General features: G+C 34.5%; 2 protein-coding genes across 8 annotated transcripts in view; one reads left to right on the top strand and one right to left on the bottom strand.

Annotated features, from left to right (window-relative positions):
• LOC126867032 (heparan sulfate 2-O-sulfotransferase pipe) overlaps positions 1–26,421 on the top strand; it is a 128,037-nt gene that overhangs the window by 33,859 nt on the left and 67,757 nt on the right. For all 5 annotated transcript variants that reach the window (XM_050621168.1, XM_050621159.1, XM_050621150.1 and 2 more), the window contains one exon: positions 13,193–13,341. In XM_050621168.1, the coding sequence (XP_050477125.1) occupies positions 13,281–13,341 (61 nt within the window). In that variant the 5' untranslated portion in view covers positions 13,193–13,280. The remainder of the gene's footprint in view (positions 1–13,192; positions 13,342–26,421) is intronic.
• LOC126867008 (leucine-rich repeat-containing protein 15-like) overlaps positions 1–26,421 on the bottom strand; it is a 206,790-nt gene that overhangs the window by 23,087 nt on the left and 157,282 nt on the right. Inside the window, exon 1 of one of the 3 annotated variants that reach the window (XM_050621083.1) lies at positions 6,258–6,645. The exons of the other annotated variants lie outside the window; for them this stretch is intronic. The gene's annotated coding sequence lies outside the window, so the exon portion shown is untranslated. Of the gene's footprint in view, positions 1–6,257; positions 6,646–26,421 lie in introns of those variants that run through there. 3 annotated transcript variants of the gene reach the window in all.

Raw genomic sequence — 26,421 nt, forward strand, 5'->3', positions numbered from 1 at the left:
GAACGATGAAAATAAATTATCGTTATAATCTGTAAAATTATGTCATGTCTATAAAATTTATTGTATTTATAATTCGGACGTACAATTCAATAAATTTTATAATAATTTCAATTGTATTAAAATACATATTCGATCGAGTCTTATAATGTAACTTCACAACTCTATATGGACAATGAAAAAATGAAAATTCCACGAACTCTGTGTAAAAGTTATCTCAATAATTAACAGTGTATTGAAATGTTTCTGTATACCGATTGAACGTCTATCAAAGAATAGTTTACGAAGAATTTATAAAAACTTGCCTGGAATACTCGAGACAGGAGTGGAATTTCGCTAAAGTCATTTTGCTTGTCGTTGGGATTGTCGGTCTCGTTTAAAACGTTCAGTCTGTCTGACTGAATCTCACGAAAGGACTAACGTTTCCCGTAATTTTCTTTCGAACGTCCACTTCTAGCCGCTTTCAATTAGACGGATTGAGTTAATTGCTTTCAAAACACTACTATTAAGCCTCGATCACCGTTGCGATTTATCACATTGAACGTCTACCGGTTCGTCTTTGTTTCTTTTTATATACATTGAATCTTCCACTGATTCAAGGTAAAGTATAAGTAAGGTAAAGTAAAGTAGATCAGTGCAGTGACTTTTGGAACAAGTATTAGAACACATTCTACATTCTTGCGAGAAATTAGGTTAATTGCAACCTTTCTGTTTTGAAACATGTTCTTCTGATATAAGTACATATTTCTTGGATAACTATCATTTTTGACGATCTCTAGAACATTTTATGTAGGAAATTCAGGATATTCTACGTAGCTAGGTGCGTCTTACGTGTCATTTGGATGTCGTAGAAAACTGATGTTTTATCATTTTCTTTTCTCATTTTCTTCGCAACGGTCTGTATAATGTTATTTAATTTAGAAGATAAAAGACCTAAGAAACTTCAGTCGCATCTACATTCTACGTATTACATGTTTGAAGTAAAAAAAGGATAGTAAATAGGACATTTTAACTAGAAAGATGCAGAAGTTTGATCAATGGATGTCGATAGCTTGTGTAGGAAAAGTGTGGCAATTACAAATTTTCTGTTGTCTTATTTCTATTGTCATATGAGTAAATTAGAACCTTCAAAATTGGTCGCAACATTTTGAAATTTGTCCTAGCATTTACATTTCAATCTGCCAACAGATAGCATTTCCTAGAAACATTCGCATTGTTTTTAATAACAGGAAGCTGCTTTTAATAATCGAAATTCTACCCCATAATAAATATAATACGTTGTACTGATAAAATGATCGTATTATAGTGACGATATTCTGATAAATTAATTATTTAACGCTTACAACATCGAATTACATCCACGAGAAAAATGGTACTCAGTTTATTAAAAGTCCGAGATACGATAGCTTTCCTTCTGATTTTAGTTTCACTTTATCGAATTGCACGTGAGTGTATAATGACGCGTCGCCAATTTTCGACAGGCACGATAAAACAACAAATAAAACGAGTGTCGGAAAATTGACAAGAGGAGCGGGATTGTTCTCGCCGATAACCATTCTAAAACGCAATTGTTTTAGATTCCTGATCTTAGCATGTATAGAAAAGAATTGCCTCGAAATTGACAGGAAAGAAGAACGGATCTAAGCTCTCAAAGAAATCTCTTCCAAAAGAAAATTGTCTCTACACGTGTACAAGAATAGATCCCAAACTAAATTGCCCGAAAATTGACAAGAGGGAAGAAAGAGACACGTTCCGAACGAAAGCTGCTATAGGAGGAAATTGCCCTAAATTTACCCAAACCGAACAACACGTAGCTGTATATCTGCAAAACACGTTGCAAGACCAGAATAAAAATAAGACTGAGATTACGAATGAAGAAAAATGGAGCCGTAATAAAACTAACGGAATACGTGTATCCGATAGCTTCTCTACGTTTCCGTATCTTCTTCGATCGCATGTTTCTTATAACCTGGCTATTTACAAGAAACGAAAGTCATGTGTGGTGTATAGGTATCGCGCGGAGTAATGGTTTCCAAAGGCAAGCAATGTTACGGAGGGGCCATTATTACCATGAACTCTCACTGACTCGGCGAACGTGACGCCACTGTGTCTACAGTCTGCACTTTCGATCGCGACCGATTCGTTCCAACGACATTGGCTGTTCGCGTGTTTTTCACCGGATACGATTTTCCAAGCTGTCACGATAACTCGTTGGCTAAGTGGCTCTACGTTAAATCATTAACGTTCCGGGATGTTTCCTTGGAACGATAGAAAAGAGAATCGCTCGTACTCTTTGCATGTCAGGATCGATTATTTTAGCCGGCTATTGCACTCGTAATTAGATACCTACAGTATGAAAAGACGTATACTAACGTTCGGAGATAGTGACATTTGTTTTCTTTTTACAGGACGTTAATTTATAATAACTATAATGTTATGCGTCAAAATGGCTGTAATAATATTCTATCGACAATGTTTTGGTATTATGTATTAATCGTTAAATATTAGACATTAGACTGATACAGTAGATATTAGAATATTATCAGTTGTTACGTATTATTTGTATAGTGTGTGATGTCCAATATTATTCTAATAATCTGTCCTGTCTGTCTGCATTCGTTTCTTCGAATATTATAACACGATAATATTGATTTTTGAAAATTAATCTGTATATTATGTAAAAGGTAAAGGTAACTGATTTATTCATCGACTAACCATACTACCTAGAAATGTGGAATTTCCATAGTATACCTCTTTTATAACATAGACGAGGGATAAAGGATTTTTGGAAATAAGAATTCTAAGGGGATAAGAAAGCTGATTTCATTTAAAACGATACCCATGTCCCACGAGTCGTCAAAGTTGTCTTGTAGGCCTTGTAGGGGTGAAAAAGGGGCAAATTAATTTCTCAAAGAATATGCGAATTTCTAAATCCAGTAATTTGAATAACTAACGTGTAATAATCGAATTGGTGTCAGTAGATATCAAATTCTACGTTTAGTTATTTTAGAAGTTTTTTTTTGATTATTTAATTATTCATTCATAAATCATGGGTGCAAATGATTTTTCTAAACTAATAAAGGGACTACTATGATTCGTTTACATAATGATACCTAAAAATAGATGTATCGAAGGACTGTGTGCTTAACTATCACATGCGATTATTAAGTTTTTTAATAAATAGATTAAATATATGATATACAAATACATTTATATAATATACATATAATAAATATATAATATAAATATATATTATATATTAAATATATATAATTATATATATTATATATTTAAAAAAATATATAATATAATATAATAATTAGAAGATGATTATATTAGATTAGATTAGATGATCGATTCCAGCTGTTATAGTTTGTCATTGGTTTTTACACTTTGCACGTTATTCGCGTACTTTTACTACAAATGAATCAAAATGTTAAGATGTTTGTGTGGAATGGAACTAGCGAGCGTATAAATTTTTGAAGATGTAAGCGTAATATTTTCGACGAAAATTTCGGGAGAATGAATAATTCATAATTCTCAGGTCGTCTAGAAATCTTGGGTAAAGAGGAAATCTTTAATGAATTAAAATAGGATAATAATATCCTATTTCGTCACCGTTTATAAATTAAATAAAAGAATATGTATAGTAAAATAATATTTATTGAAAGAACCAGATCAGAGCATTGTTCATATTTTTAAAATTCGGATAGGAAGAAAAAATTGGAGAAAACAAATCAGGAAGTCAGTTCGCATTTTCAAAGTACAAATGAGAATAGAAATAGAATTTGATCAAATCTACACTCACAGTTAATACGCACGTATCTAATAAGAATCGTCTTCTTTTTTAATGAATCACAGACACAAATTTTATCCTGCAGTTTCGACTTTTGTGTTTTTGAACAATTACTCTCCTTCTGACTGTATTCACGATTATACAGACACATTTTATACTTCAAAATAAAATCTGAATTTTTATCGTACACACGTGATAGCGAAACAAGAAATTTTACGTAGAATCCCTGACATTATCACGACATTAAAAAAATCCAACAATTAGAATTTCGCTGAATCAGTCTCGCAGCCTGAAAACGTTTGCTGAAATAAATCGACAATAAGATTGCGTCACAGACGGAATGGTACTCCAGGAAGCCTAAAACCGCAGGATCGATCCGAGTATAATTTTTGTCGGATGATCGCCGCGAACCTCGATTATAACTGACAGGAATATTCTCTAAAAACGATAATTTACGTTTGTGGAATTCGTAGAAAAGGTTAAAGAATAAATTAATTTCGATAGAAAGTATTTTTTCGAAAGGAATAGGAAACATGGATCACAAGTTTACTAATTACAATGATTGAGTAATATATTATTAAATAACGTATTAATTCATTATCTATGTCATTCGTTACGTAATGACGACCGCAATCACAGGCCTAAAGTTACTTATTTGTAATAGTTGTTATATTCGTATCAAGTTCAGCTATCAGTTATCAGCTTCTACGCAATTCATTTTCTTTTAACATTTAGATTGTAAGCAATGATAGAGATTCCATGTTCTTTTCATGTATTTTTAATGTAAATTTTATTAGATCTAGCGAAAGATTTTGTTTATTTTTTCACGCACGAGATTTGCAATTAACACGTAGCATTAGATAACTGTAAAATTATTCCAGCTTTTTCTATGTGATATACACTACGATATAAAATGGTAATTTTAGAAATTTGTTAATTAGTCTGTCAACAACGAAAAAACATAAGCTACGCGCGTGGGAAAAGTGCGCTTACAGCGTTGTACATTTTAAAAATCCCAACAAGGGAACGTGTAACGTGATCGTAGCTTATAATTGGCGACGTCTGTACAAATGAGGATCCAGGAATTTAAAGAAGATCCAAATCTGAACCTCGCGCTGGAATAATATAAATAAATTTATTACAAAGAGAGAGCGAACAATTTTATACGATACAGAGAAACTGGTAGAAAAATTGCAATGAATCATAAACAACCACGAAGATCATATCACCGATCGATATAACGATGAACATCAGCTATTTTTTATTTTTGATAATTAATTATTTTTTAACCTTTATATCTATACACTATAATCGTTGTAACTGTGCAATGATTTCACTTAATACTTCACGCTTCTTTATTCCTGTTCAACCATCATTAGTTATAACGGTGTTATAATAGCAACGTCCAATCGAAGATACATTAGAATATAATCATTAGCTCCACTAATAACAGTTGCTGTGAAATAAAAATTAGAAGGAACATCTGCCTTGAACTCAGCAGTTCGACCTTCCGCAATATCTAGCTCTTTTAGAAGGCAGGAATTTCCATGCCTTGTTATTACCTATCAATCTTCGATCGCGTGTCGACTGCTAGTTATCAATAATTCTTTGTACTGTAACATCTGGACACACGCGTGACGAAGCTTGTAACGATTAATATTTTATTCTATGCGCTTTGAAACTTGTTCCGAGCTGTTATTAATTGTTATGTCGATGTGCTAATTTTTTAAATGCAAATACCTTCTAATCGAAGATCAGAGAACGTTTAAAAGAGGCTTTCGCTTGTTACGGGACTCGAGCATGAAAAAATATCGAGTTGAATAAAATTACAAATCATCGAAATGTTCGTTTAAAACGTCAAAGTGTAGTAATAGTTACGAGTTAACACATGAAAATTTATGTATAGTTTGTAAGGAACGTTTTTTTAAAAAATGAGATGCAATTAAAAATTATGTGGTATAATTTAGAATTATATTCAGGATTGTGGTGAAACGATCTTTGAATTTATTCACTTTTTATTCTATTATTCCACGTGAATAGTAAACGGTGAAATCGTAAAAATTTCAAAAATAGCGAAGCAATAAAATAAAATTAAAAAGAAAGATGCAAATAGCGAAGTACTATTCCTTTACCTTATCGTGTCTTATTTTAACTTATCCTATCGTAGCTACGCGAAATACAAATCGATCCATGTACCTTACGCTTACTAAAACAGCACGTACGCATGTACCTTACGTCAAATTATACGATATCCTTAAATAACGTTTAAGACAGCATAATCAAACAAAGTTTTTTTTTTATTTAATATTTCACATCCACAATTTGTCCAATTTGGACATTTGGTAGAATTTTTTAGCTGTTTGATTATCATGTGGGTGGCTATCTCAAACAAAGTGTTATAGAATTATATAAAAATATCGCGATATGTTGCTTAAATAAATTTTTCGCAATAAATTGCTCTCACCTTCTCAGCGTTCACCAGTTTTTTAAACTTCTTCGACTTCTTACGTTTGCTGCAAGTTGCGAATCAATCCAAACGAACCCTAATAAGATGCTGACGATGAATCCTCTTCGTGTACTACGTTGCTTAAGCAACACCGTTCTTAACGCACGATGAAATAAGAAATGGCATGTTAAAGATTTAACGATACCGCGCGGCTCGAAAATAAGAAGAAATTATATCGAACCGTGTTTCAGTCGTGGAAAAGTAGAATCAGTGTGTTTCAAACGGGTATAATTGGCGTTACTTTTTACGTCGTCGCGCGAGATTCGACTTATCGTGCTCGCGTTAAAACAGCTCGCGTGATGATACGCCCCTCGAGTTTTCACGGTGTTCCAACAGCTCAATTCCATCGGAAACACGCGAGCTAGGCGCTCGTTCGTTCGTTGAAAATACGTCGTCATCACGTGGTTCGCACCTGTGCTGGTCATGGACAATTTTCACGAGCGAGGAAAACGAAGCCTGTCGCTATCTGCGATCATCTTACGAGGCAGTAGAAATGAAAGAAAAAAGAAAAGAAAAAAATTGAAACGAAGGGTGCGAGGGAATTCTGCGGACACGCTTCGTTGTGCCCTGCAGTCATTTGCAAACAATTCACGGGGGGAAGGAGCGATAATGGCGAAGTTCGTGGAAAGTTTAAGGATAGGGTTTTGGAAAATCGAGGAAATTAAACGGAAAGTATATTGCACTGGGATCTGTTCTTCTCACCACGAATGTTTGATTTTATTTGTTGTAATTGCAATATTTATTATTCCATATAATGTGATTTTTAAATTGTCGACTATATCGCTTGAATTTGATATTCTTATTTTGTTATTTTATTTTTTATTTCGTTATTTCGCTTGTTTCGGGGAAAAATGAAATTCTTTGCTCGCGTACCTTTTAAGGTTTGTTCAATTATTTACCATGTGGAAGAGAAGCGCTATAGCACATCCTTATTTCGATGGTTTAATTCAAAAGTTGATGCACTAACGATGAATTTTGTCTTGTTGCTTTTAAAAGAACGTTTTTAGTGTTTGATATCTCGCGATAAGTAGAATAGAGAAGCGAGATTGTATGAATGTGATAATAAGAAATTGTCGAGGTTGATTAAATAAGAAATTAAGAATAAATTAGAAATTGTCGAAGTTAATATTCTATTACTATCATTAAAAGGGATAAAATTCTTTGTTTTTCTAGTTTTCAGAAGCTGTTACTGCTATTCGTTACTTATGGCTTGAAAAGCTTTCTTGTACAAGCTATAACTTGTCTCGCTAACAGGATCGTAGGATAATTTGTTACCATCCAAATAGTTTATCGTCAACAAAATTTCTTTCAGTAGAACACATTTCTTATAAGTCGAAATAACTCTTCGATGGTTATTAAATCGTCTCTTAAAAAGTGAAATTCTCTTCGTGCCAAATTCCTGAAATTGTGTTTCATTGAAGCTCCAATCATAGTCCATTCGCTATAAATATAAGGAATAACTCATTACAATTTGTTCTCCTAAATTCACAAGCTATTGTGCAACCTAGTTATAATCAAGTACGCTTATCTCGATCATTTGGCAAAATGTTCCCAGGCTCGTTAGAGCAACTAACTGTTGCGTCAACGGTTACCTGTACAAAGGAAAACTAAAAATGTACAGAAGACGCAGAACACGAAGATAATTTTGCGTAATTCAATTTGAACTCTGTACGAGTATCAAAAAATGTCTATTTTGTTAAATTAGATTTGCATGATTGATTGCTCTAACAAAGCTGGAGGAGAATGTGGCATGTGCCACATTATGCGTGTAGTTATATACATAGTGTTGCAGGCTGTTAAGACTGTCGAGGTAATGTTTGATCAAGCAAAAATGATTTGCCAAAGTATTTCAATTAAAGTTGCTTATTTAAGTAATGGAACACGACTATCATAATTCTATTAGGTAAAGGAGGATGTTGAGAAATGGCTATTATTGGATCTTCCCGCGAACGAAAAATTCTTGCAGAACATTTAGGACGCAGGATATTTCTGAAGGAACAAAAATCTTATTAGCATTCAATCAAACTGGGATGGGAAAGTTGTAAAAGACGACTATTCAAATTTACCCATGCGTTACACTTAATCTTCGTTTTCATCAAATTCTCCAGCTACAGGATAATTATTCATCTATATCGACGTAATTCTTCAGATATTCTGTCGGTGAGTCAATTGAAGCTTGAAATCGAATTATCACCAGATTGTTGCTATCACAGAACAATAGCCAACAATGATCTTATGGTACATCGGATTTGCTGGTCTCAAACTTCAATTGATTTATCAGCAGAATATCTGGAGTATTATGTCGATATAGATAAATAATTGCTTAAAATGAAATTATTCTAAAATATATAATAAATAATTTTGTAAATGATTTTATCGTGGAGAATGTATAATCCTTTTCATAAATATTAGGATATTTACAGAAGAAAATCATCCTAGATCCATTTTGGATTGCAAGACAAATTTTCTCTTTATCGATTATATTATTACTCATTTACTGAGCTATCATATTTGTATCGATAGTTTGACAAAATTTTCATAAGAGAATGTTTCGAGTAAAAGTTCAGCAGTATCGAACAAAGCAATTAAAAAGTAAAAGAAATTTTAAAAGTATCATTTTTTCATAAAAAAGAAAAATTATTTTGTATTTTTCGCTAAACGACAGTTAACCCGTGGATCATTCAACATATTCCATTAATTAAAATCTATTATCCATACGTTTCGTTAAATTAATATTACATTTTTAATATTTTTATATAATATTTAATATTTTATACGCAAAAAATGAGCAACAGCATTACCAATAGCAAAGACATTTGTCATATATACAGTTTGATAACTTGTTAAAATACGACTCTTCGCTTTATCGTTCTCCTTCGATTTACAAGATCACTGCAGTTGTTACCGAAGGATGGTGTTGTCGGAAATGCAATTTGCATTTATTCCGCTGAAAAAGTACAACGCTGCGTGCAACATCGATCATGAAACGGCTGAATTACGTCTTATCAAACACGGACAAACACGCGAGGTACTTCTGAGCAATAGCGGACATTCTTCGCAGCAAGAGCTTCATTTCAAATCTCTCACGAACAGAGAACCTGTATCTACTAAAAATCTACCGTCATTCTCATGCATCACCATCAGGATCGTTTAAAAGGATCGTTTAGAAGGATCGATTCTCGCATGGACGTCCTAACCGGTGACCAACCATAGGTTTCCCTTTACACGTCCTCGGTTGCAAAGAAGCGCATCTTGTTCGCCGTGGAAACCGCTTGGATGTCCAAGCGGTCCAGACAATCGCGTCGGAAGAAACGAACGCGTGTCCAGATAAAAGAAAACAAGAAACGAACGGTATCGGTCGCGGGACGCGGTGTCAACGACACACGAACACGAAGGAACCGTAAGCTCCTAGGAACGCGTTAGTGAAAGAACATGGGACGCGGGAAGGGCCATCGTGCATAATGAGGATATCTGGAAACTCGACTATTCCACGCGTGGTCAGCCTGCATTCTCTTAAAATTAATCCGAATCGAACGTTCGAATTTCACCGTGACAAACGTTCCACGCTTTAGAAAGTAAGAACTCGAACAATCGTTCGAAAGTTTCGTATCAATCGTTCGACGATGGGAGGAAAAGATTTTGTACTTTTATGGGAAAAAATGTAGGAACTTGAATCGTCGCTGGAAAGTTTGATATTTAACTTTAATAAGATCGTTTGACGACAGGTAGAAAGAATTTGTACTTTTAGTGCGAGAAAGGTACTTGCTTATTGTTGGTGATTGACAAGTGACAGATAAGCTTGGAAGTGTTTAAGAAAAGAGAAAAGAATCGTACAATGATGTGAGTGAAGATCTCGAGAATTTGAACTTCATCGCGTACTTTGATTCTTAAAAGCGTCGTTTAGTTAATTCAGTTATGACTTTATTCTCTGTCGTGGTATGTTTTTACGGCTTGAAAAACTATAATGAATTATAAGGAATGGCGGTGGATTGACTTATACTAACCTACGCCACTATGATTCTCAACTGTCTACATAGAAGAAGATATTCGAGTAGATATTTTTATACCATTAGTTGTTAGAATTTATTTAATGCTGTATAATTTCTATGAAGAGGATAATAAATAAATATGTATTCATATTTACTGTCGAAGGAATTGAAATTTTGATAGACAAATCGTTTTGTAATAATTGCATATTATCAAACAAATTATAGTATTTACATAATTTGAAGATCACAAAAAAAGTGTATGAAAACTTTTACATGGATTGCTTTTGCAGAAGAATTACAAACAAGCAACAGTTGATAATATTATCAAATAAGAGCAACAAAAACGATAATTTAAACCTTCGAAAAGCTTACAATCACCGGTGTCTGGTATTACGAAACGTATTACGAAACAATACATATCTCTAAATAAATTGACTCTAAATAAATTCCCAAATCAATAACTGTATTTATCACCAACCGTAATAACAAATTTTACTCTTTACTTTTCAAGTAATTAGAAAAATTGGTAACAAGTCTTCTTCGAAAAAAAAAAAAAAAATATTCACACTTCGTATCTTTATCGAAACTCGTTTACCGATATCGTCGTTGATCATCTCGTTTCGAACCCGATAATCTCGAGAATTTCAATGGAGAAATCGATAAAATTGAATCACGTAATTCCTAGGAATTATGCAAAGCTCGCGAGATAACGTTACGCGAACTCCCACTTCGTTTGTTCTATGAAAAGATGCCTTTTCTTTTCTTTTTCTTCTGCAGAACCCGGTTCTAAATCGTGTAAGCGATACAAGAAATCTTTTATCGGAATTTCCGGTTCTCGTGGTCACGATTTTGCTCGTTCAAAGATCGTAAACCATTATAAAGTTATGCGACACATGGCGTTCCGCGTGTGTCAACGTCCGAACGGGTTGAAAAGAACGTCATCGAGGATGACGTTTTACCGTACGACGTGAGAAATAGACGAGGGATCGCTTCTAAAGAAACGTTTCAATGAGATGCGAAACGCGTGTCGATCGCGGAATCGAAACAACCGACGTTTGATGTGATTACTTCCTGCATGGGGGAAAAACTGGTAAGGTGATAAATAGATTATTCTTTCATCGAGTATGATCATCACGATAGCGTGTAGTCGATGGTAATTACGGAGAATTTTATAGCCCGGATCGATGTCGATATGATACTACTTGTTGCACGGTTTGTACGTTTTAGCTGCGTCGTTTATCCCCAGTTGCAGATTATAATAAACTTGTTGAATTAATTTAATGAAGCGGAAAGCGATGCTGTTTCTGCTTTATGCATATTTAAAATGTATGGTGACGTGATGAAGATATGGATGCATCTGAAACGTGGAAATATACGTTGTACTAGATATAACTGTATTTGAAGAAAGATGTAGCATGGTCTTCCTTACGAAGTACCATCTTGTCTAGAATTTTTCGAAATACAAGAAAAATTTCAAATCCTGTTTGATGGTTTTAATGTAAAATAGTGTTAATTTGTAGAAATTTTCGCTTTGATTAAAAATTGCTTGAACGCGTGAAAATGGTTCAAGTAAATGGTATTAATTTTGAGAAACTTTGGATTTTATTAAAAACGACTACGATACGTGGAAATAATCGAAGGTCAACGAGAATTGACTAAACTGACGGATACGTTAAACAGATTCGGTGTATTTAAGTACGTTGTTCGAATTTTTAATTATTTTGTTTGACTTTTAGCGGGAAGAACGAATAATTTACATTTTTCTTCGATTTTCGTATCTTCTAACAAAAAGGTATTGAATAAAATGTCAGAGAAAATACTAAATAAAATAAAATTGAACGGACATTTTTCTAATAAATGTAATAAATGTCCTATTGTACTAAATAAAATATTAAATGAAGTCTTTTCCAAATATAACTATATATAGAGTGGCTCTATTGCTTATGGTCGGCAGTATGATTACACCTACAATATAAAATTGAATTTTCTTTATACGCATTTTAACGTAATTCAAGCCATTCGAGTTTCAATAATACTAAAATTTTCCACCTGGAAACCTGTTCACACAGACGCTTTGACGTGTCGTCATTCCCGGGGGAAATTCCCCCGGATTCCTTACTTTGTCATCCTTTGCCGTAATTACGGCCGTTCCGTGAAGTTACAAACCGCACACGGCGTGCAACGAAGAAATGTTCGGGTTCTCTGTAACATCGGAGCGCAATTTTGTATCTCCCCGGTGACGGTCGTCCTTTCACGGTCGACGTGGGATCGCTTGAAACCAGGTCGCACGTGAACCATCTCCGCGAACAGAATGATCAATTACGGGACAGATAACTTTGCTTGCCATGCCCTGTTTCCTCCGGCGACGACAACCCACATGACGGTCCGCTCGTGACACGTTGCATTGGGAAAACGGACATCCACAGTTTCTCGAATGTTTTCTCGTTCTACCTTTATTTGCACGATGGAAAGTCTTCTCTTGCAAAGAGATTAGGAATCGACCAAGTTAACGGATCTAAGGCTACCGGGTGTCAATATTTGCCGAATCCAATTGTACCAATTAATCCGTTTAGAAGGATGCGTTCGAAATTGAGAGTTTCTTGCCTAAGTAAAGTAGCTCATTTGCGTTAGAAAATTTTTGTGAATGTTAAATGAACGTGTAACGAATTTTTAAAAGCCACGCGAGAAACGTACCAGTAGCCAATTTTTGTGATTTTACGCATTCACGACGATCAGACGACGCATTTGTGATTCTTTGGGAACAAATATATTCTTGTCAAGTCTGGCTCGAAGAAGCGAACCAGAACGTTCATGAAACATGCAATCACAAACGTGCAAAATAACATTAGATCGTTGTTTTTTGTTATGTAGGAGCAGCTGCTTGATTCGATTATTCTTTTACAGGACCATCGAGCTGATCGCTCTTATCGCGATTTCCAGCACCCTTTTCCTCTTTTTGCACACAAGAGAGCTGCATTCGCGTCTGCGAAAAATGGAAGTTCGCCTTCAACCTGGAGAAGACGAGATCCTGTCGGCAAATCAACTCTCATCCGGTGAGTTTTTCACTCCGTTACATCTCCTTTGAACTTTCTCGTGGTCACATAACTTGTATATTTGCACCAACGCATAGTTGGAAACTTGGTGTGTAACTTGAAACTGTCGTTGGATTCGATAGATATTCGATAGATGAATAACTCGCGCGATATTTTATCAAGAAAGTGATGTTCCAAATTGAATAGAAAGTCGCTTTACGTGTTGCTTACGTGCCATCCTGATCACTTTCATCGTGGAATATTAATTTCCCATGGAAGAAACTAATAATTCAGGTTAGAGTGCAAGTAGACCCATTAACATTTTTTTTCTTTATAAATTGTTCCTGGGAAAATTAAAGCTAGAAATTACAAGGTTTACCGTAACATGTTCGAAGTTTACAAGTTAAAATAACACTCTCTGCCTTTTTATAAACAAAACTGTTTTACGCGGAAGTTCACGCTATTCTGTGTTGTTATGGTTAGAGAAGAACGTCCGTTTCAATTTTTTTCTCTTTTCGTCACGACTTCATCTTCGTTCGTTTCTTCGTTTCGAACCACCTGTTCGGTTCACAAATATAAGTTTCTTGAATATGGTTGGTAAACCCATGAAATTTTCTAGAAAATCGAGTAATGAATCTTTTTTGAAATGTTCAATAGCGCGCGAAAATACATATTCAGAGTTAGAATCAAATAAGAGGGCACTTTTGGTGATACGAGATTGATTATTACATTCCAACATTGAATATTCCAAATCGATGAGTTTCAAAAATATTTTTCTGAATATTTAAAATGCAGAATATCTTGTAAGTAACAGACTTTCGAAGTCGACTGAATAAATGAATGAATATAAATCTCATCACAAAACGCCGCTAACGATTACCGAACATTTGCTATATTTGCAAACGAAGAAACGATAAAAATCCTTAATCCATTCGTGATAAAAAAACAGGCGACGAAAAAACAGCGATCCTAATTAGCTGAGAAAATTCTCTGCTTTAAGGATACAAAGGTAACAATGTTAAACGTGTAGAAACCAACGTGCGTACTTGTCGTTAACAACACGTGCTCGGGTCATAGTCTTGAGAGATGTGAAATGTACATTCTCGCGCCCCAACTATCTTCCCGGTGTAATTAAAATCAGAAAGAAAAAAAATATTTAACCATAATCGTATAAATCGCGTAAATTCCTAAATTGGTTGGCAGACTGTAGAAACACAATGCGCGTACACGCGTACGTACGCATTATGGCGTCCTTCGGATGCGAATATCCTTCAAGGGAGGCTAGACTTCCCGGTTGAAGAAGGTCAAGGTGTGAGAGCGAACGCACAAAGAGCCAACAGTCAGGGGAAAAGCGTGGAGCGTGTGTGTATATATCGTTAGATCATTATCGTTCCAGCTCGTAGGATTTCGCATTCGCGAGATACGTAACGGTATCAGGGTCCTCGTTTGCCCGTAACACGCTAATTAACCGCTCCGGATCTGCCGCGTCGCGTCGCGTCGTTCTGATTCCCTCTTTAATGCAGCTGCTGTTCCCAATTTGTTGCGCCGTCGTTTTACGATCGCATCGATCAATCGCCGCCTTCTTCCTGTAGTTACGTATCTTCGCTAACGTATCTGAATTTCAAATATGTCTTCCACGCCGATTTCATTCTCTGGTTATGAAATACGTGTACACGTATCTAGAAACACATATTTGTACAATAAAAGTTGCTTATCAAGTTCTGTTAAATTTCAGCGAGTTTGTTAAATTGTTCAAGAAATGCGTGTATCGTCGTTAATTAGTTTCGCGTTGAAACGAATCTGGAACTTTTACACGTCAACTTAACAGGTAGTTTGTTGCGCGATTTTGTACGTGGGTTGTACGAACAAATACAGGGTGGTTGGTAACTGGTGGTACAAGCGGAAAGGGGCTGATTCTACGCGAAAAAAGAAGTCGAAAATATAGAATAAAAATTTTTCCTTTTAGGCTTTGTTTTCGAGAAAATCGACTTTGAATTTTCGCTCGGTACGCGTGCGGTACGTTATAACGGATTTCACTGTAGATCGTCGTCTCGATGGAAAAATTAAAAAAAAAAAAAAAATTAAAAACAAATTTTTATTCTATATTTTCGACTTCGTTTTTCGCGTAGAATCACCCCCTTCCCGCTTGTACCACCAGTTACCAACCATCCTCTATATTACAACGATGTGATAAATATGACAATGCGTGAATTTTTGAAATGGTAGCTTTAAATTCGACAGGTCTGTGTATCTGCGTGTTGAATTTCACGTTCGTCTCTATTCGATATGTATATGTGTATAGGCTATTTTTCCTATTTCAACGTATGCAACTTTTATTTCGAAATAGTACATTGTCCACTTGGGTACATATTGCTTTTGGATTGTGGAATTCAGTCACTAATTGCAACAGAAATCGTAAAAAGCGATTCAAATTTCCAATTGCCAAGAATATTCCATTACGACGCACATTTTTCTCTAGGAGAATGATTGCAAGATTCGTTGAACGTTGTATCAGGTGTACAAATTTCTTAATCTGAAATTCGAAGTCTATTTTTAAGAAAGTATAGCAACTTGCTCAATCGAGATATTCGCCGTTGCTTTCTACAACTTTTAAGCGATCTATCAGGAAATAGATGAATTCCATCGCGATAAAATGCTATGTCTTTAGACGAGATCTAATCGTCAAGTCACTTTTGTATCCGATTCACTAATTGGAAGTGGATGTAGGATAAGACGTGTTACATCGACTGGAACAAGTAGCACTCCAAAGTTCGCTGTTGCAAGACGTCCCAAACCAGGCTCATTACGATGTCTTTCGTCTCTTGGTCCTGACGATTTCATCTTGTTTAAAGACAAAATAATTTTCCACGATGGATCTCGTCACCTGCTTCATAGGTAGCCAAATTTACAGACAGCAACGACAAATATTCCTATCGAACAGCTTGCTACATCTTTTTCCTTTTCTATAGCTGTTTTCTTTCTTAACTAAACTTCCAGTTCCAGCGAAAAATTTGACTCATTCGTTTGTACACTTGATATTTAGATATTCAGAGCGTTTAAAATACGATTACATTCGACTAAAATATAATCAACTCAGACGTAAGCCTTCAGAGTTGACCTGTAGCTACCGCTAATTCGCTGTTCGCTATCCGCTATTTGTCGTTCTTATAAGATGAAAGTATCTTGTACAGAAACAGCCGTCTTTCCGTTTTCATCGCATAAATTCGCTGAGACGAAGGTTCTTCTTTTCGCAAAGAAACGTCTTTGTTCGAAGAGATTTATTGTTATGACGGCAGCGATAAAGGGAGAGGAAAGAAGTGGCCGAACAGAGTTCTCGAAATAGCTTCGGGTTATAAATATTCATAATCGAGTGGCTGGCGTGAAATGGGACGAAACGTTTCCGACGATCTTCCCCTAAGATAACAACGGTCGTACAATTCGTATAATTAGAAATGTTCCAAGTACGCGTACAGAAGTATGCGTAGTTCATAAGGTATATCGGAAATCGAAAGTGCAGGGCAGGAAGATGTTGATGAATCGGTTTTCCTCCCTCGATCTCGCATCGTCCGCTGCATACTTGAGTTGTAGGTCATCGAACTTCTCATGAGAACTGGTAGATGTTCGAAGAATCGTGCTATCGTTCGAAATACCAGCGTTTACGATTTCTAATGCTGTCGAACCATCGATCTATACTGCTCGTTACGAAGCATAGAAGGTTAATCGTTTGCACCTGTAATTGCTTCTTGAAGCACGCATGATTGATCGAGAAATTGGATTCGCTTATTCGATGGATCTCTGATGATAAATTTAATATTTGTGAAATAATTAATCCGCGTGGGAAAGTACGACGATAGGTAGAAAATTGAAATTAAAATTCGAAAAGTGATTGCAGTTTACCAAGTTACGATAATTCACGAGTTTAGAATTATACGAAAGATTGCGATAACTGTAAAATAATCGATACGTGCGTTGTGAAACACACGTGACAAATGGAAGTTTAATTTATAATTTAATGAGGAAAGATAACAAAAATTTGCAATAATTTACAAGTTTGGAATTATAAAAAATTTAACGGTACAGTAAATTATGTGGAAATTTCGCAATAATTTCAAAATAATTCGCCCGTAAGTATATGAAATAAATATGGGAAAAGTTTCAAACTGTAAAAAATTTCACGATGGTCGTAAAATAAATTTTACGAAAATGTTGCTCTAATTTTGCGTGCAACGATATAATGTAAATACGTACGATATAATAAATGTGCAATGAATTATTTAAGTGGGAAAATAGAGTTTACAGAAATATACACAGAATATACGGCGATGCTATGCAAAAACCTTTTATCATAGTTTAGACTGTTGCTTGAAGGGAATGGATGCATCGCCTCGCTCGGAGAGTTCATATCTCTTGACCTCGTTTCCAGCGTTCTACTTATTGTCAATGAGAAAAGAATTCCTTTCTGCCGCGGCTCCACTGTGCGCCACTCTCATTAAAGATAATTTCAAAAAGTGAATCACGGTATATATGAACGATTGGTAAACGTAATCTTTGGGAGAGGGGGTTAAAATAGAACTCTTTTCAATGAAACAAGATCATCGTTAACGAAGTATTTTTCGTTAACGAAGTCATTTACGACGAAGAAAGATATTTCAATCGAAAGCATTGAATAATTCGTGGCAAACTTTGAAAAGAAAATAATTTTTCTTATGATTCGTACATACTTAACTAATTTATTTCTTGCAGCTGTTGGTCGTTGGAGTTTGGATCAAAATAACGAACTGTAATTATCATTCTTTTCATATATGTAAATCTTTGTGTTCTCTTCTTAAATCTACCTACGCTATTATTTATTAGATGTAAAAAATTTCCATTCACAAACATTTGCGAGAATAGTAAATTATAAAAGGAATAATCTTTTGTGTATTGATAACCATAACAAACATAACGAAACTGTTCGCTAAAATGACAAATCCTACGGTAGCAATCGTACAAAGTAACAAATTTTACAAATATCTTTCGACGTAACAATTAACCTGACGTAGTATTGGTTTCACTTTCGTTTCCATACGGAACAATCGGTTTCGTTCATGAAACTGAGAACAAACAAAGAATACACGGCAAAAAAGGTCTTAATAAAACATAATTATGGAGTTTCTCTTTAATGATCCATGCACCTGTCAATTAATATGCGCAATACTTGTACAATGTGACAAAAACTCGAAGCTATTTTCCATTTTCTTCGAGTCTAAAAACAATAATATCAAGGTAATTCGAAGATTATTCCATAATTTAATATTATTCAGTGTCAAATATGCTCGACGTTTTAAATCGTATTTGGATTAACAAGTCGTACGTATAGAACTCAATTTCCATATCTTGGATTCTGGAACAGGATATCGTTTCAAGTAAACTTTTTACATGTTGAAAATTACAGATAATCGATAGCATAATTTCATTCACAAATAAAATTGGACGCGGCTGATACTAATCTGAGATAAGGAAAATGAAGCGAATCGGTTATCTTTGGCGAAAGATAAAGATCGATGATTTATAAATATGATACAGAGTCTGGCACCAACTACGAATTATGGTTATAACTTGTAACATGAATTTTATGGAAGAACAGGAGCATTTTACAGAGTACGCTTTCCAGATCGTGTTGTGATATGCGAACGAGTTCGATTTAACGTTAGTTATTGTACCCGTTGCCTGGTATTATATTATTATACTTATAAAAAGGATATAATAATATACATTTGACGAATAAAAATCTAAATTTATGAAGTTTCTATGACCACCGGTTTTTAACAACTTTTTTCCAGCTGCTATCGTAACTATGAATAATTCAAACTGTGCAAAAGGTACTCGAATATTATCGAGCAGTTCAACGATGCAGCTTTTTAGCGATCTAAATTAGAAAGATAAAATCGATTTTCTATTTCCACTTGATTCTTTTGAAATTTTAATAATAAGACTATTATCCGACTTATACAGATATATATATTTCTATAAGTGAAATTTAAAATAACTGAACGATTCAGGATAACGTGTCCGACAAAAGTACGTTGCTATTGATCGTAAATTAAAATCATTGAAAAGTACACTGCTAATACATACTACGATGTAGTATGTAAAAAAATTATTAGAATCGATATTGTCACATTTACACGTATACGAGTTATTTAAATTGAATAAGAAGTTCATTTATAGAACAGGTTGGATGTCACAGCAAAATCAAGACGTATATGTCAGGTTCACGAATAAGAGAAGCATTAATGAGATAAGACTAAGATGCATCGAACCACGTCACGTCCTGTAGGCAAGGCCAATAAACAGGAATAAGGAACAGAGGTTCTTGTTAATCTTTCATCAGTTGACTCCGCGTGATCTAATGGTATTAAAATGAGCTAGGAGTAATATTTCGTTGTAACTAGAATATCTTCCGAGCTTCGAGGGATAAGATACGAAATAATATATACAATTTTAGAGAAAAAAAAAAAAGTAAAAGAACCTATTACAGAACTCACTAATCGCTTCCGTTCGCTGATCACATCCTGAAATTTGACGTTATTCCTATAGTATGATCAATCGAGCAGATATTGTAAAATATAACTATGAAGATAATTTTGTACAACTCGTGCTAATTACAATCAGTAATTCTATTAAACATTAGCTCAGTTCTAATTATAATCGACATCAATGAAATCGATTGATTTATGTCTCCCTTGTCTTGCATACTTTAATGGACGAAAATAAATCAATTGACAGAAAGAGCGATATTTCCTCGGTTAGATGAAATATGATTTTCGCTGAGTGAATATTTAAAACATATTTCCATATTTTAAATACCGCTACGTTTTTGGCTCGTGTTGGATACGATCGAGCTCTTCTATCGTTAAAAAATATCGTCAAGTTTCAAGAAAATATGAAAGAATTGGTATTGATATATCTACGTTTTAACCTTTTTTTTTTAATGTTAAGGATATTCTTGCTCGTTGGAACGAGATTGAAACATAAATACTCGAAGATCGTGGTAGAGTTAAGGTTTAATCGTAGGGTTAACTTTATAGTCTATTGAGGCCACTGTAGTGGTTTTCATATCGTGAACATTATTTCCTATATCGTTTCCACTGATGAAACATGGAAAATGTGCGAAGGCTGCGATATAAATAAATATGAGAACATTTACTCGATCTTTGAAACAGTTCCACTGTCACAGAAAATACGTCGCTTGAAATAGTTTATGTTTGCCTAGTGAAATTTTCATGTTCCCTCTGTCACGTTGGAGTTATGGCTTGGCCCAGTTGCAAGAAATACCCTTTTATAGCATGAATACATTTAGCTCGAAATAAAGACATTAATCGTCACACGACGACCTATCCACGAACTTTTTCACCCAACTCCTTGAACATTTTTTACATCGATCTCGTATTAAAATCCTCACTTCGTAACTTTTCAAACGATATTTTATACTCCGCGAATATTTAATTTCCTCGCTCGCAATTCACAATCAAAATTAATATTATTGACTAATCCTATACCTATGGTAACATTTATAAGCTATTTTCGACAGTCGTATTCTTCAAACTTTGTATCACAGCCAAAAGGATTAATTATCCAGCAACCGTGTAAAAAACGAACAAAAAGGATCCTTCAACCCCGTCCTCGTTATCCATCACTCAGAAAGGAAATTCCAGCTTTATCTCCCTCGAGCCGGAAAATGAGTCGGAACCGTAAAGAAGCGAACGTAACCCGAAGAAAGGGGGAGGAGACAAAAAAAAAAAAAAAAAATGCTTCGAAAAGAGGAAAAGCGCGTGAAATCCAGGGGATAATCGAGCGATGGGTCGTTCACCAAGGAGAAAACGGAAATCACGGTCGCTCTCTAGCCCGTAGAAAATGCAGAAGAGGCTCCGGCGAAATAAACCGTCTCGCAGGTGGCCGAGAGAAGTGAAAGGGAATGACGTTCGAGTGGAAGAAAGGGGCAGAATGCAGAATAAACGGAATGAAATATCTCTTCGAGACGGAGAAATGGATTAATAGCGGTTCTTGGCGAATACCCGTCTGAAATGAAAGTTCAATCGCGGTTCTCTTGCGAGCTGCTGAAGAGGATGAAGCTCCTGAGGCGAATCGTGCCTGATGGTGGGGAGGGTGTTATATGAAAGGAAGTCATGTGAGTAGAGTGGTAGCCTTTGGTGGTCGAAAGGGTGTTATTTTGGCGCGGAAGAGCAGCCTATAGTCGTTAACTTTTGATCCAGGATGGCGAGCCTGTAGGAAACTTTGGTTAATTTCCAATGGATTTCTCTATTAACGTCGATGCTTGCTTTTGCTGGCGATTTGACGACGGTCGTCGATATTTCGTTTGTGTTAAGAACAGAGCTCTAAAAGAGTGGTAGATTATGTAGGAAATATGAAAAGTATTAAAGGGAGAGAAGCAAATTATGTATGAAATTTTGCTTGTATAAATTTGATTAATTAGTTGTTAATCGGAATTGAAGAAATTGAATACTCGTAAAGATATTCTTTGTGAACTGTAAAATAAAAAATTAATGGAAGATTGAAATGTATCGAAGATTTTAGAAATTTGAAAATATTTATATATTTGTTAGTGATATCGTTATAGAAAATTGATTTTTCATATTGGTTATATTTTACGCAAGTACGACATAAAAATGATTACACTGCGATTACTTTAACAGAGACAAATGTTTCGAAGCGAGTGAAGAAACAGCAAACGAATCTATCTCGGTTGCAATTAAGACTGTAAGCGGAAGAAGACAGAATAGATATTGCTTTAATTGCGTACGATCGAGTTGATTAAGCTTCCATGATAATCATATTTGAGATAATCTTTAACAGTATTTCATAGCCAGTCGTCTCCGCTCAGAATTACAATAAACGACATTAAGGCTGCATCTAAAATATATGTTAAATTAATCATGGATATGAATGAGATTTCATACTATCGTGTTTTAAGATGAAACTAAATTTAATTAAAATGAAATCCCAAAACTTGCAAGTCGAAATTTAAGAAAATACTAAGTTATATTGCCTTATCGGTATCTTTTTAACAACAATAGTTAGTTTTCTTGTAAAACTTTTTTACTCACATACTTGGTAAAATTTTCCAGAAAATAACGTAACGTATCATGGAAATAATGCGATCTATTGAAATTAGAAAACATCGGAACTAAAATGGACGTTGATTTTATATTTTTTAAGAAATTTTTAACGAATAACACTTTCCAATAAATTTCTTCTCTACCGAAATGTTCTGACATTTTTCATCGAATAAAATATTTTTCTGTCATCGCAGAAAGTCATATCTTTGACCTTTACGAAGTTAATCTTCGAACTATAAAGTCTCATAGGTAAAATTAATGATTATGGTGTTTCTCGCCAATCAAATATAAATTAATCCCACTAATTTTCTCTTTGATGAAAGAGATAACGTCCAATCCGTTATGTTGCTAATCCAGAGGAAGAGAAATGAACATTTTTAGAATGATTTAAATGAACATTTAGATTTTTAGATATATTTTTGAGATTAGGCAGATTCAGATAACGATCCGAAAAAATTCCTGTCAAATCTTTGTATTTTCTTACTCTCTAGTCACAATTAAGATCCGGAAGATCGAGTCGACCTTCAGAGTAAATTCACAATGTCGATCCACTTGTTTCTTCGCGAAGTTAACATTTGAAAAGGGAGAAGAATTAAGAAATTACTGAAGAAGCGACTCAGACGAGAAACAACAAAGATAGATGAAATTATGAAAACGTGAAAGAAGATACAAAGTAATATATATGTTGAATTAGAGTATTTCTTTCGACTAAAATATCTCTTGTGTTCGTAGTATGTTTTATCAGCGAAATTACATTACAGTTTGTCATGTCCTTCATGTACATCTATGAGAAAATGTAAGCGTTCGTATGCTTTTAAGAACATAAACTACTAGAGAGAGTGTATAAAAATAAATAGAAAGTGATAAAAATTCTTATGCTGTAATAGAAAGAAAAATACGCTCATCATTTCTAACGCAAGTGACTAGCAAGTGAAAGAGCATTGCTAACAAAATCTTCTTAGAAAGTTGATTTCCACGGTTCGAAATCATTTCATGTTAACTGCAATTTTCTTATATCTTTCTCTTATCTGACATGCCCTAATAAAATGGGAACAGGGGGCTGAAAGTCATTCGATTTTATTTGTATATTTATCTTATCTCTTTTACTTTCAAATTTAGATGGCCACTACGAAAGGCCATGATGTCTAAGATGCTCGTAAAGGTATCTATATCGATTTTCGTTACACGTAAAATCATACTACGATATCTTGAAATGCTTTCTTTCTCATATGAAAATCAATAGCTGAAGATAATCTTCGTGTTAAAATCTGATCTTCTCGTTGAGATCCGATGTTAAGATAATTCATTTCTTTTAATAAACACATAAAGTCTTCGAAAGTGAATTATCGAAACGATAGAAGAGGCAAAAAGAAAACTCAAAATCATCTAACTTAATGTTCAAGTTACGTAATGTTTCTCTATATCTTCAACACATATTCCTTAAACATAAAATATTACAGCAAGAACGTTATTACACGTTCTCTACTAATATTCTTGCACATTAAGACATATTTTCACAATGTAATACAATTTATTCACTTTCACCTTTCTGAAAATAAAACAAATAAAGAGATATAAAATACAGTGTTACAAAAATTACTTGGTATATCTACATGAGATCATAGAAATAATAGACTTAATGCTATATTATTATCTTCTTTATATATTTCTTTCTTTTTATTTGTAATAATATAATGCAATATCCTATAAATAATATCCTACTATTTCTTCAGTGATGACAAATATTAAACGTTTTCTAATCTCTGATATATTCGTATCCCGAGATTCTTCTCAGTTAAACGTTCTAATTTCTTCACTTCCCTTCGAAAACACATTAGAGGCAATTGCATTCTACGCGGATACAAATGACTCTGTGACAAACGTTATGTCTTTTGACAGATCAAATGCAGAAAATTCTATAGGCGCGCGTAGTACACTTTCGTGACCGACTGTACACTTCCTCTACTCTACTTTTTCTGAAATTCTCAAACCCGGCTACCATATGTAGAACCATTAATGTTCACGAAAGAATCCTGCATCGAAGATTACACGTAATATCAGAGCACGATCTTCTTTCTTTCTCGCTTGAAGAACAAGCAGCGCGAAATCATCCTCGTTAAAATGGTTCAGCAGTTTTGATCGATAATTATAATTAGGAAGGAAAGTGAAGTAGATAAGAGAACGATAGAGGAAGCGACCGAATGAAGAAAGCAATGGACGATCTTGCGAGATAAGTCGAGGAGCAGATTAACGAGGTGATTTTCACTTCTTGGCGAAGTTACGTTCGCACCTCTCGTTCGCGATAATATCGTGCGGCCACAACTCGTAATACGTCCGAGCGGTATGTGCCCCGTGTGCGCCGTGCCCTTTTCATGGTCAGGATCAAGATCGAGAATGAGCTATGGCGACTCGTTCTGCGATCGTGGATACTGGTCGAATGCGGAAACGATGCTCCGTTTACAGCAACCATCGTTCTTTTCTTGCTCTCGCGCTCTTCTTTTTCTCGTCCCTGTTCTCGAAACGTATCTCGAACACTATACGGTTCTGTTTACCAACGTTTCGATATTAATTATTATACGATCGGTAAAATTTATCTCGTTCTCATAACGAATCTGTTATTTTTTAATTCATGGAAAATTTGGTTTTCATTGATGTTTGACCTTCACATCTTAAAATGTATTTTTTTTTTATAAAGATGTTTATTAAACCCAAGATTTTAAATACATTTAATTTATTTAATTAAATACACAAGAATTTTAAATACATTTTGGTATTCACAATAAACGGTGAATTTTTGTAATGATGTTTTAGGCAAAAGTACCGATACGCAACGGTACGACGTAATATGTGTCGGCGCTTTACATTTTTCGTGTTTAATATAATATCTTAAAATGTATAATTGCGGATACAGTGACAAGTTAATTATGGTTTCGTTCTAATATATTTCTTTTTACTGATTGTTTACTATCAATTTGGTTAGCGGTTAATATCACAGATTGAGTTTCTACAAGTTTTCAGAAAGATTGACTTATTTAAAAAATCTTAACCATTATGTTGAAGTAATTAAATTTCAAGAGAAACTCTACACCTTTTCTTTTGTATATCCGTGACCCGGAGACCGTTGTTACGAAGAGAATAGAATTTAGTGAAAAAAAGTTGAAAATAACCAGAGGTTCATATTATTGTGTACTTGAATATAAATTTTGTTTTGGGTTACAAGATCTAGAAACAAAAGAGCTATAAGTAGATTTCTATTACTGTTTCTTGCAGCCTTTAGCTAGAGCTACACACCAAGGTTAACTTTTTGCTAATGTCCTTTGCTATAAACATATGAACGTGTTCTCTATAACACCTTCTTTTTATTGTATTGTAACACTGAAGAGTGAGGATCTGGATCAGCATACACTATACCTGTACTTATACCTATACTTATTTCAATATATTTTTCTATTACAAATTCAACCAATCGTTCCTCTATCAGTCAACCTCCACACGTTATTTAGCTTATTCTTAGCCGTAATGTTCGATCGAAACGCGTTTGTATACTTAGTTGCCAACCCAATACAATAATACGTATTTATTTTTATTCTAATTCCTGTTACTTGATATTTGATTACCTTTTATCGCGTAGTATCCTTCGTATAGGTTTATTATTCTTTCCGAATTTGTTGCACGTTGCTGCAAAACGTTCGAGGGTCGCTGCTTCCAATGGTCTTGTTGCATCCATCAAGAGAACAGAATTGATAAATGAACGTGCTGTTTGTATGATAACACGTTAAAGATTGATCGTAAAATAACGATGCAAAAAGAATATACAAGTACAAAGGGGGGATGAAAAATCGAGAAGATGCACTGATTGTTAAAAAATTGTTCGTGAAACGATAAAAGCATTACTTTACGTGTTTATGTTTGTCGCGAAAGGTATCGTTCTTTACTAAAATTTGATCGAAAATTTACGATAAAGATTAGAAAAAATAAGGGT

The sequence above is a fragment of the Bombus huntii genome, chromosome 1 (assembly GCF_024542735.1).
Source record: "Bombus huntii isolate Logan2020A chromosome 1, iyBomHunt1.1, whole genome shotgun sequence".
Lineage (NCBI taxonomy): Eukaryota > Metazoa > Arthropoda > Insecta > Hymenoptera > Apidae > Bombus > Bombus huntii.